The sequence below is a fragment of the Loxodonta africana genome, chromosome 25 (assembly GCF_030014295.1).
Source record: "Loxodonta africana isolate mLoxAfr1 chromosome 25, mLoxAfr1.hap2, whole genome shotgun sequence".
In the NCBI taxonomy this organism is placed as follows: domain Eukaryota; kingdom Metazoa; phylum Chordata; class Mammalia; order Proboscidea; family Elephantidae; genus Loxodonta; species Loxodonta africana.
Window position 1 is genome coordinate 25,900,511 of NC_087366.1, and position 12,629 is coordinate 25,913,139.

Consider the following 12,629-nt stretch of genomic DNA (forward strand, 5'->3'; position numbering starts at 1 on the left):
GAATAATTATTACTTCCCAAGCTCCAATTGTGCTACGGTTGATGCTTTATATATATATATATAAATATATATATATATATATATTTTCTTTAATCCTCACCACAATCCTTCAAAGTAGAATTGTCCAACAATTTTAAGATAAGCAAACTGAGGTTCAGAGAAATTTGGAAACTTGGTCAAAGCCACACCATGAGCAATGGTAGAGCTCAGACTATGTTCATTCCATTGTGGCACACTGCCACCGTGGTACAGCGGCTTGGGCTCTGACCCATGTACTATTGGGAGCCATTGGAGTGTTTTAAGTAGGGGGATGATACAATGCCATGATGTGTACTCATGGTAGCAGCATAGAGATTGAATAAGGGAGAAAAGCTTAGGATGAAGACAGGAAGGCTGGTTAAAAGGATAGTGTGAGAAAATCAGGTAAAAATTGAAAAAGTCCTGAATTAGGGGATGGCAATGGACATAAAAAGGAGGCCAAGGGTAAGTTGAAGGTATATGCAAGGAAGTACTTACAGTGGTGGACCAAGGAATTTAAATCAGGCAAAGAGGGACATGAGGCCATTAGAGGATGATAGAAAGTGAAAAGTTGGTCAGGTCGAAGGATAAGAAGGAGCATTAATGAGACCTTTGAGGTACTGATTCAAGCATACCTTTCATTTCCTTATAAGACCAACTCTTCTTCAGCTTTGACACAGCCCACTGCTGGACTGAATGGGGAAGGGGATCATTACACAGAGTTCTGTCCTTTTGATAAAGCCCTCTCCAAGTACCAATAGTCCCTCTTTCATCATTTTAAGCTGCCTATCAGCTGCTAACCAAAAGGTCAGCGGTTCAAATTCACCAGGTGCCGTGCAGAAGAAAGATGTAGCTGTCTACTTTCATAAAGATTGCAACCTTGGAAACCTGATGGAGCACTTCTACTCTGTCCTATAGGGTTTCTTTGAGTCGGAATAAACTATGGCAATGGGTTTGGTTTATGGGTAATACTCTAGTCCCTAAATGTGCCCTACCAATTACCGTTGAGTAGATTCTGACTCATGGCAGCCTCATGTACGTCAGAGTAGAACTTTACTCCATAGGTTTTCAATGAATGATTTTTTAGAAGTTGATCACCAGGCCTTTCTTCCAAGGCACCTCTGGGTGGCCTCAAACCGCCAACCTTGGTTAGCAGCTGAAGGCGTAAATTGTTTTCACCACACAGGGCCCCACATTCCTGTTAACTCTAGTCATCCTCCTCTCAGATGCTCATTGCAGACACTGCACATCCCCTAATCTGACTCCATCTCTTTAACTGACTTTCATTGTGCCTTCTGGGTCTTAGGAGCAACCCTCAGCACAAACTCCTATAACCGCAATCTCTTCTTAAGAGTCCCCTTCACCTTTGTGCCCTAACCACAGCTTGCTGACCCTGAGAACACGCTTCCCCCGCAGTCTTCTCTGGTAGTGGCTGTCTTCTTTCCCACACCTCACCTTCCTTAGGAGTGGAAGTGATGTGGGTCCTCCATGCTCTTCACTGTGGGTATTGTGACCACTGTTCCTCCCTAGCCACCTCTAGCTCCTTGCATATTCCATCAGAACTCTATCACCCAATACCTCTCCTTGTTGCAGTCTATTTTTCTTGCTATTCCTCCTCATTCATTGAGGATTTTTTAGTATTAAGCTTACTGTCTTTCTTACCACACTAGGTCTGTATCATTCAGGTTGACCTTGCATCTGTACAGATAATCCTTCAATACCCTGGCCTCTCAGTTCCCTGACCTCCTCACCTCACGCCTTCACCTTGTGCTCCAACCCTTTCTTAGTCACCCATGCCCATGCCCTAGAACCTAATATTAATGGTAACTTCCCTCCCCCTATAATCTCAATTTTAAGTATCACACTGTCCTACTTTCTCTAACAAGTCACCAAACTTACTTAGACTTCTAAACCTTTGACCCGATCAACTTTTCACTTTCTACCAGCCCTTAATGGCCTCTTTTCCCTCCTTGCCCGACTTAGATTCATTGGTTATCACTATAATCACTCCCCTGTATATACTCTTAATTCCTTTGCCTCTTTTTTCTTTCATCTTGTGTGCACACTCACGCACACACACACACATACACACGCACACACGCATACACACGTACACACACATCCTGGTTAAACTCAACTCTCCAATCTATTCCATGGCTGTCTGTACAGGAACTGCTGAATGTACCTGATAAAACCCGGAACTACACTGACTAGTCTCATATTATAATCAGGACCACATGTCCCAAGTGGGCCCTCAGTGCTACCTAGCAATCCACTACGCTTAGCTAGCCAATCGATGTTCCTACTCTCTGAGAAGATCATTTCATACATTCTTCTCTCTCTTCAGCAACCACTTTCTCTTTCTTACTTTTAAAGTCTTTGTTTCTTGTTTCATCAAGGAAATAGAATCAATCAGAAGAGAAATAGACTCATTCAGAAGAGAATATCCTCATCCTCTCACACCACCACACCTACCATCCTACCAGCATTTGTCCTTGTATACTCCAGACTGCATCTTGTTATAAAGGATGAAGTGTTCATGCTCCTCTATATGGCCAGCCCGTCCATTCATGCACAGAATATCAACCCCTCTCACCTACTCTGCAACTATCCTGTCTCCCATTCACCATCAATTTTTACCTTCCTACTGAATCATTTCAGTCAACTTACAATATCTTAGGATATCTCTTATCTTACAAACAAAAACACAACCTCCCCGACCCTTCATTCCTCTCCAGCTATCACCCATTTTTCTGTTTGTCTTAACATAAAAGCCATTTAATAGTGGTCTTTTCTTATCACTGATCACCCACTATGCTTTCTCCCCTGAACCTTCTCCACTAAGGTTTTTATACCCTCCATGCCACTGAGACTGCTCTCACCCAGGCTGCCAGTTGCCTCCTGGTTGCCAAATCGAAGGTCAACTCTGAATCTTCATCTTAGTGACTTCTCAGTAGCTTTTAACACAGTTGCTCACTCTTTCTTTTGTGAAACACTTTCTTCAACTGGCTGTAGTGACCCCACTTAGTCTGGTTTTCTTCATCCCTCTCTGTTGTGTCTCATCCTCCTGTATTAGATCTTTCTTCACTTCTCAATTTCTGAATATTGAGGTGCCTCAAACTCAGCCCTAGAGCTGCTTTTCTAACTACATTCACTTTCTTGGGGATCTTATCTTTTCCCATAGTTTCAAATTTCATCTATATATGTGTATATTTGTATGCCAAATTTGTGTCTCCAGTAGTGACTTTTCTCTTGAAATCCCAGTGTTTATATCCAACTGCCTCTTAGATATATCTTTTTGGATGTCTTTTAATAGTAATGTCAAATTCAACATGCCTAAACCAAACTCTTGATTTATTTGCTTCAAATCTGTACCTCCTCCCAGTGTCATCCTTCTCAGCAAATGAAATCACTGTTCATCTGGTTGCTCTGGCCAAAAATCTTGCATTCATTCATGACTTCTTTCTTCCAGCCTATTAGCTAATACCGTAGGCTCTACCATCAAAATATATTCTGAATCTACTAACTTCTCCTTACCTCTACACCACTGCCTTTGCCCAAGCCACCATTTTTTCTCATCTTGACCACTGAAATTGCCACTGTTTTGGTCTACAGGATCCGCCTTTCCTCCCACCGCCTTACCCAGTAAGACCCTCCATGATCTGGCTCCTACAACCTCTGCAGTCTCATCCCTCAGTTGATCCCCCACCCATTTTTGTTCCACTCCAGCTGCACTGCCTTCCTTGGAGTTCCTGAAACATACCAAGCACACTCCTACCTGAGGGCAATTGCAGTTGCTGTTCCCTCTGCCTAGAATGGTCTCACTCAATATAACCATGTGCTCACTCCTTCACTTTGTTCAGTCTGTGCTTAAATGGCATCTCTTCCGACAGGTCTTCTCCAAAGCACCATGTCCCCATCAATTTCTATCCCTTTACCTGCCTTTATTTTTTCATACCATTAGTCACCACTTGACATTACGTATTTACCTAATTATGTCTCTGTCAATAATATTTAAGCTTCATGAGGGCAGAGACTTTGTTTTGTTCACTCTTGTATTCCCAAAACCCAGAATAGTGTCTGGCACATAATAAATACTCAATAAAATATTTATTGAATGAATAAATAAATGAAAAAATTTCTTATGAATTTCAAATGGGATAAAAGCAGGATATCAGATAAGGTTCACCTCTACTTACCACCCCAACTTAATACTTAAAGTAAAACTATAACTGACATTCCCAGGTTTTGTTTTTTTTTTGCCCACTAGTCTTCTCTTCCCTAAAACAATAAGAACTTTCCTAGAAGTTTTCTTCATGTAAGTAAGGAAGGGAAACTCTGGTGGCATAGTGGTTAAGAGCTACAGCTGCTAACCAAAAGGTCACAATTTGAATCCAACAGGTGCTCCTTGGAAACTCCATGGGGCAGTTCTACTCTGTCCTATAGGGTCGCTATGAGTCAGAATCTATTTGAGGGCAACAGGTTACAGGGAAGTAGAGAAGATGGGATGGGGGTCATAGTTATTATAATCACAATAACTATTGATCTTTTTTCAAACACACGTGAGATCATATCACCCCCCTGCTTAAAACTCTCCAATGGTTTCCACTGCACTTGGAATTACACAAGCATTTCCTATCACAGGCATGTAATCTAGCTCTGGACTCCTTTTCAACCTCATATTGTACCAGTGTCACATCAGTCTTCTCTGTGTTCCACCAAGATACCAAGCTGGTTCCTACTTCAGGGCCTTAGCAGTTACTGTTCCCTCTGCCTGAACCCTCTTCTCTCAGATCTACACACAGCTGGCTTCTTATCATTGAAATCTCAGCCTCAAAGTCAAAACCCCAGAATACTTTCCCCTGACCAATATAGCTAATATTAGCTTTTTTCCCTTTACCCCAGGATATCTGTACCTTATGACTCTCTTTTCTTCATATTATTGTTTGAAATTACTTTGCTTTTTTTTTTTTTACTTGTTTATTCTCTTCATTTCCCTCTAGAGTGTAACTTCTGTGAGAGTAGTGACCTTGTCTATCTTTTTCACTACAGTCCCTCGGTTGGAGCCTGGGTAGATGCTACACAAATAGAGTAGCATCTACATAAATAGATCCAGATGCTACATGTATATTTGCTGTGGAATGAAAGATCCAGACCATGTTTAAGGGCCGGTTGTACCTTCCAACAGAAAGCATTCTTCCCTCTTAGATCAGGCAGGCCTGGCTGACCTGGAGGTAGTTAAGGCTCTGGCCTCACCTGTGGTTTCTCTCTGCCTGTCCCTCCCCACTCCTGCCCCACCAGCCCCTCTCAGGCCGTTACCTTGATGGCCCCTGTAGCTATCTGAATATGGTGCAGCCGTCGCAGTGTGCTCTCTCTGTCGATGAAGTAGGAGGCCGCCAACTGGTGCAGGGTCTCCAGGGACACAGCAGAGCTGTTTCCACTGCCCACGGCCACAGGGGCACCTCCTCCTGTCTCTGTCTTTCGACTCAGCTTCCGCTTGTCCACAAAAATGGTCAGAGATTCTTCTCCTATAGCAAACAACAGGGGTTCATTGGTGGGGCCTTATGCTTCCTAGCACCCTAACAGAAAGAGCACAAAACCCTTGTCCAAGATAGCCAGAACTAAGAGGGAGCCCATTGCTCCTACTGTCACCCTCTTCCCCCATCTCTTAGCATCTTTAGAACAATCTCATCAGACTGTGTCACAGGGTGACAGCCTTGCTGCCTGAGAGGCCTTCCTTTTCTTCCTTAGTTCTTTAAGTCTCCTAAAGCCCAGCCAGCAGACCCAGCTTATCCATTTAACATCTATTGATCTCTGTCTCAGGCAATCTGCCTCCATGGGGGAGACAGAATTCTCTCTCTCAAGTTGTTTATAAGAAGTCACCATGGATATTTCTGCTTCCTCAGAAAGGGCAAAAGCCTTGAAGCTCAACTGCCCTCTTCCCCATCAAATACTCAACACCTACCACATGCCGGCAGCTGGCCTGAACCCTTGGGGAGCTTCTTTTTGCCCATCACACAGTGAGCTAAATGTTATAGTTAATCCTGCTCTGAAGAGGCAGAGTCCTCTGCCTCTTCAGAGCTTTTGATTCTGCCCTGGGTCCTAGCCACTTGTTGTACCATCCCACCCCCACCCCTGCCCGCACCCAGTCCAGCGTTACGAACACGTTGGAAGTGGTTTGGTTGGTTACCAATCCTTACAGGGAGGAAGCAGGGATCGAGGACTCAACAGCATCTACTTCTTTGCCTATGGGTCTGACAACTGACAACTGTAGTCAGCAAATACTAGGCTCGGGGTTAGTGGCTCAGTCAAAGGAAAACTGGGAGCGCCCCCTGCTGGCATGTTCATCCCAACCTCCTTAAACCCCATCTTTCCCCAGTGGGATGTTTATAATTAAATAGCCATGTTCTGGGGTGAATTTGGAAGACAAGAGGCTGAATTGGTCTCAAAAACATTTCTCATGCAACAATGGACCGAGAAAAACAAAAGGCCCAGGAAGACTGTTGGAGCTATACTTAATGGGTCTTCAAGCTATTTTAAATGATCTGGGACACAGTTAGTGTGAGGTCGTAATGTTGCTTACCTCCAAGTGTGGCAGAAAGTAAGAAATGAGTGCCGTACTTTTTGATGAGGTTTTCAGTAACCTGTTGTAGGTTGGGTCTCCTTCCAAGGAGGCGGATGTTCCGGACGAACTCTGGGGCAAGAGGCAATGGCAAACTGAAAAAATCCTTCCTTTCCAGAGCCAAGCTGTTTACTTTCCAGCGGGCAAACTCTCTGGAGGAAAAGCCAAGGAATACGGAAAAGCTCAGTGTATTTCAGAAAAAAAATGAAACCCATTGCGTGGAGCCAATTTTGGCTCATAGTGACCCTACAGGACAGAGGAGAACTGCCTCATAGGGTTTCCAAGGAGCACCTGGTAGATTCCAACTGCTGGCCTTTTACTTAGAAGCTGAGTTCTTAACCATTATACCACCAGGCCTCCATTTCAGAAAAAGAGGCATAAAATCTGAATCAAGTACAGATCTTCCTCAGCTTGCACCTTTTCTTCTCCTCTCAGCCCAGATGGAGGCACCCAATATCTGAAAGAGGTTCTTGGCCTCTCATCTAGTCTCTCATTCCCAGGCTGTGAGATAGACCAATGTTAGCTGACCACCATCAGAGCCTACTACCACCCAGGTTTCTCATTGCGAAGTAGCTGATTAGCTTATTTACAAGGAGGTAGTCGTGGGTAGTCATGGTTAAGAAACAAAACCGACGCCCATCCATGGAGTGGTTTCTGATGAATAGTGACCCTATAGGACAGAGCAGAACTGACCATAGGGTTTCCAAGGCTGTGAATCTTTATGGAAGTAGACTGCCACATCTTTCTCTCATGGAGCAGCTAATGGGTTCTAACCACCTCCTTTCAGTTAGCGGCCAGGTGCTTAACCACTGTACCACCAGGGCTCCCAGTCATGGTTAGCAATGTAGAAAAAACAGTGGAACAGTGGTTTGCAGAGATGTGGTCTAGTCACAGCTGCCACCCTGTGACTGAGTCACATCAGCCATCATGACCTGAGTTTACTCATCTGTAAAGCCAGAAGGTTGGTCTGGAACAACAGCTCTCAAAGTTTTAGGCCTTACGACCCCTTTGCTCTCTTAAAAATGATTGAGTCCCCCATGTTTGTTCATACGGACATAGCTCTTGAGAAATTAAAGCTGAGAATTTTAAAATTTATTTTTGTAGTATTTCATTTAAAGATAATAATAATAAACCAATTACATGAACATAAATAACATATTTTTATGAAAATAACTACATGTTCTGAAGCAAAACAAATTTAGCATTGCTTTGCATTTTTGAGAATCTCTTTAATATCTGGCTTAGTAGAAGACAGCTGCATTCTCGTATTTGCTTCTCCACTCAATCTGTTGTGATATGTTGTTTTGGCCAAAGTTTATGAAGAAAATCTGGCCTCACACAGATAATCTAGTTGGAAAAGGAAGGAGTATTTTAATGGCCTTTTCAGATAACTGTGGACATTCTTCTTTGGTACCACACTAAACCCCATAAATGGTAGTTTCTTAAAGGTTAGTTATAGTGGAATCTGAGACCCCATCAGTGAATTTTTCATGCACTGATACAGTAAAACCCGTTGGTCTTGCACTTTGAATGGATCTTTTTACCCTGTGTGATTTTGTAACATCATACATTGGTCATCTGGAAAATACAGGATCAATGAGTTATACAGATCTTCCACATTTTGATACTTTTCATTATAATATCAAAAATCACATTTGGTAGTACCACCATTAATCTCATCAGAAAAATCTTTAAATATGGGGAAGTCATCAGGTTCACAATGATGACTATGAGGTTGTCAAAATTTGAAATTTTTATTTGAAAGCTTAAATTTTATCATTGGTAACAAATATTGTTCGTTTCTTTTCCTTGAAGACACAGGCTCACTTCATTCTTTTTTTTTTTTTTTGCGCTTTAGTTGAAGGTTTACAGAGCAAATTAGTTTCCCATTAAACCATACACATACTGTTTTGTGACATTAGTTGCCAACCCCGCGACTTGTCAACACTCTTCCCGTCTCTACCTTGGGTTCCCCATTTCCATTCATCCAGCTTTTCTGTCCCCTCCTGCCTTCTCGTCCTTGCCCCTGGGTTGTTGTGCCCATTTAGTCTTATATGCATGGTTGAACTATGTGTATTACTGTTTGTTCTATGGACCTGTCTAATCTTTGGCTGAAGGATCACTTGATTCATTTTTTGAGAAAATGTTTGCCAAACACTCAAGTCTGAATAATCATAGTTTGCCTGTTGGTTGTTCTTTCAAGAAAAAATAGGGTTCCATGAAATAAGCAGCTAGTTCACCTCACAACTCAAAACAATCACACAAGTATTTTCCTTTGAGACAACCATTATGCTCTGGTATGCCGTAGAAGTGCTTTTTGTGTACTTCTCAATTTGGCATGCATACCAAAAGACAGATTCACAAGGATCAAGATTTAATAAAATTAAATTTTACTGCTCCAAGGGCATTCTTTTTTTTTAAATAATAAATATAATTTATTGACATTTTATCTTTTAAAGTCTACAAATTATTAATTTTTACTGGAATCCAATATGCATCTTTTTTTTATATAACTTTTATTGTGCTTTAAATGAAAGTTTACAAATCAAGTCAGTCTCTCACACAAAAACCCATATACACCTTGCTATGCCCTCCCAATTACTCTCCCCTTAATGATACAGGCCGCTCTCTCCCTCCACTCTCTCTTTTTGTGTCCATTTCGCCAGCTTCTAACCCCCTCCACTCTCTCATTTCCCCTCTAGGCAGGAGACGCGAACATAGTCTCAAGTGTCCACCTGATCCAAGAAGCTCAATCCTCACTAGCATCCCTCTCCAACCCATTGTCCAATCCAATCCATGTCTGAAAAGTTGGGTTCGGGAATGGTTCCTGTACTGGGGCAACAGAAGGTCTGGGGGCCATGACCCCTGGGGTCCCTCTAGTCTCAGTCAGACCATTAAGTCTGGTCTTATGAGAATTTGGGGTCTGCATCCCACTGCTCTCCTACTCCCTCAGGGGTTGTTTGTTTTGTTCCCTGTCAGGGCAGTCATCGGTTGTAGCCGGGCACCATCTAGTTCTTCTGGTCTCAGGGTGATGTAGTCTCTGGTTCATGTGGCCCTTTCTATCTCTTGGGCTTGTAATCGCCTTGTGTCCTTGGTGTTCTTCATTCTCCTTTGATCCAGGTGGGTTGAGACCAATTGATGCATCTTAGATGGCTGCTTCCTAGCATTTAAGACCCCAGAAGCCACTCTTCAAAGTGGGATGCAGAATGTTTTCTTAATAGATTTTATTATGCCAATTGACTTAGATGTCCCCTGAAACCATGGTCCCAAGACCCCTGCCCCTGCTATGCTGGCCTTCGAAGCATTCAGTTTATTCAGGAAACTTCTTGGCTTTTGGTTTAGTCCAATTGTGCTGACCTCCCCTGTATTGTGTGCTGTCTTTCTCCAAGGGCATTCTTAAATGTAGCTAGCATGTGGAGTCATCACAAGTCAGAATTGACTCAGTGGCAATGGGTTTGGTTACAAAAACACGCAAAAAACATCTAACAGCAACATGTAAAAAGAAATTGGCATAGCAGTGCTCACAAAAATACTTTGCAGGGTAGATTGAAGTTGGCAAACAAACAGAAGGTGCACGTTATTTGCATAAAAATACTTACACAGACATAATCTGTTGTAAAGACATACACACATATATATGTATATGTTTATATCTGTATATTATACATGCATATGTATATATATGGAGCCCTGGTGGCACAGTGGTTGAGTATTTGGCTGCTAACAAAAAGGTCGGCAGTTTGAATTGGCCAGCTGTTCCTTGGAAACCAGATGGGGCAGTTCTAATCTGTCCTATAGGGTCGATATGAATCAGAATTGACTCAACAGTATTAGTCATTATCATCATCATCATGTATGTGTATATATATATATACACACATATATATACATTTTTTAAAGTTCAAGTATGTCATGATGAATACACGACTACTAGTGCCTTTATTCAAATTAAGATGTCAACAGTCTCACCCACCATTGTTTTTGCACCTTCAGCGCAAATGACAACATGGAACCCCTGAAAGGGACTAGAAGTACCCACATTTTGAGAACTCCTATTCCAGAAGATGGAAAATTTCCTTTTCAGTCCCACCTAAGATTTTAATCTTCATGTTTTACTTCTAAATGAAATGTTTGCATTTTAAAGGGGACATATATTTTGAGGGGGAATATCTGTCCTGAGATGACACTTAAAGAATCATATCCATTATAAGGAGGGAGTTTTCCACTGTATCTCAAACTATACTGTTAAGGACCAGCTCCACTGCCTTAAAACTAAATCCATTGCCGTCAAGTCAATTCCAATTCATAGTGACCCTATAGGACAGAGTAGAGCTGCCCCATAGGGTTTCCAGGGAGTGACTTGTGGATTTGAACTGCTGATCTTTTGGTCAGCAGCTGAGCTCATAGCCACTGTACCACAAGAACTCCTCCACTGCCTTAGGAAAGAACAACATACAAAGTCTTCACAACCCCCTCACCCACCCCAACTCTGCACATGGTGACAGTGCTAAGCCTTGGTCTAACTTCCTCCAAAATCCAGGGAAGGCAAATCACAGGACTGCAGAAAAACAAAAGAGATAAAAATGTATGCACAATTTCAGGATATGGAATCCCTCCATCCAGCTCTAGAAACTAAAACGGAGAGGAAGGACATGTGCCAAACATTACTAAGGAAACAAAGGAAAATGAGTGAATAATAATTCATGGTTCCAATGAAGTCTTTAAAGATTCCCACTGTGTGGCTTTATTTAAGCAGGCAGGGTCATAATAATACATTATCAGTTATTTCCTTTGTGTAGGAAATGCTAAACTTTAATTAAAGTGCAGGGTATTTGTCAAAAATGTTTTCTATCCCAAATCCCACTGCAGAATAAAAAACAGTTGCTGGATCTCATTTCCAATTGACTGAGTGAGAACTTGTATACTCTCATTTTGGCTAATAGATAATTGCGTTGATGAGAATTGTAAAATCTGATTAACAAAAAGAAACTTAGGGTCATCAAACCCAGCATTCCTCTTTTGGGGTAGGCCATGCTTAGGCAGCATTAACTAATAAAGATTTTCTATCTTATTATTTGGAGCACTGGTGGGATGTAGCGGCTGAGAGCTCGGCTGATAACCACAAGGTCAGCAGTTCAAATTCATCAGCTGCTCCTTGGAAACCCGATGGGGCAGTTCTATCCTGCCCTTTAGGGTCCCTATCAGTCAGAATCAATGGGTTTGTTTTGTTTGTTTATTTGTTTGTATACAATAGTCAAAGCCCTTCACTGCAAGGAAAGACTACTAGCCTCAAGGTGGGTCCCACTTTAATTAAATACAATAAGCGAAAATTGAGTCACATGGCTTACTCAGACATTCAGGACTGCTCAAACAACCTCCTTAGAGAAGCTTTCTCTGACCATCCTGTCCATTAGAGGGCCCATTTTGTCCCCAGGTTCTGTCCTCGTGTTTCTTTTTAGCACTACCTGACATAATATAATTTTTTATTACCTTTTTCTTCCACTTGAAAGTAAACTCTGGTAACAGGGATTTTTTTCTGTCTTGTTCAACTCTATATTTACAGCACTAGAACAATGTGGGCACATACTAGATGATCAATATATTTTTGTTGAGTGAGTGATCGTCCAAGTCACTTATCCTATGCCATAGCTCTCCTAATCCTTTAGTTGTTTGCAAACTAATGACGCCTTGATTAAAAAAATAAAAACTTACAGGGTGAGAATACATAGACACCCAATTAGCAATTGATCTGATATGAAGGTAGAACATTTCTCAATATGTATACCGTATCAATGGAAAATTTTGTCTGTATTTACATTTTTTTATTGTGCTTTAAGTGAAAGTTTACAAATCAAGTCAGTCACTCATAAAAAAACTTATATACACCTTGCTGTGTACTCCTAGTTGCTCTCCCCCTAATGAGACAGCACACTCCTCCTCTCCACCCTGTATTCCCCGCATCCATTCAGCCAGCTTCTGTACTCCTCTG

General features: G+C 41.9%; 1 protein-coding gene across 1 annotated transcript in view; it reads right to left on the reverse strand.

Annotated features, from left to right (window-relative positions):
• BRINP2 (BMP/retinoic acid inducible neural specific 2) overlaps nucleotides 1-12,629 on the reverse strand; it is a 57,645-nt gene that overhangs the window by 17,092 nt on the left and 27,924 nt on the right. Inside the window, exons 2-3 of the mRNA XM_003410878.4 lie at nucleotides 6,602-6,792; nucleotides 5,338-5,546 (exon numbers count right to left, since the gene is read on the reverse strand). Of these exons, the coding sequence (XP_003410926.2) occupies nucleotides 5,338-5,546; nucleotides 6,602-6,792 (400 nt within the window). The remainder of the gene's footprint in view (nucleotides 1-5,337; nucleotides 5,547-6,601; nucleotides 6,793-12,629) is intronic.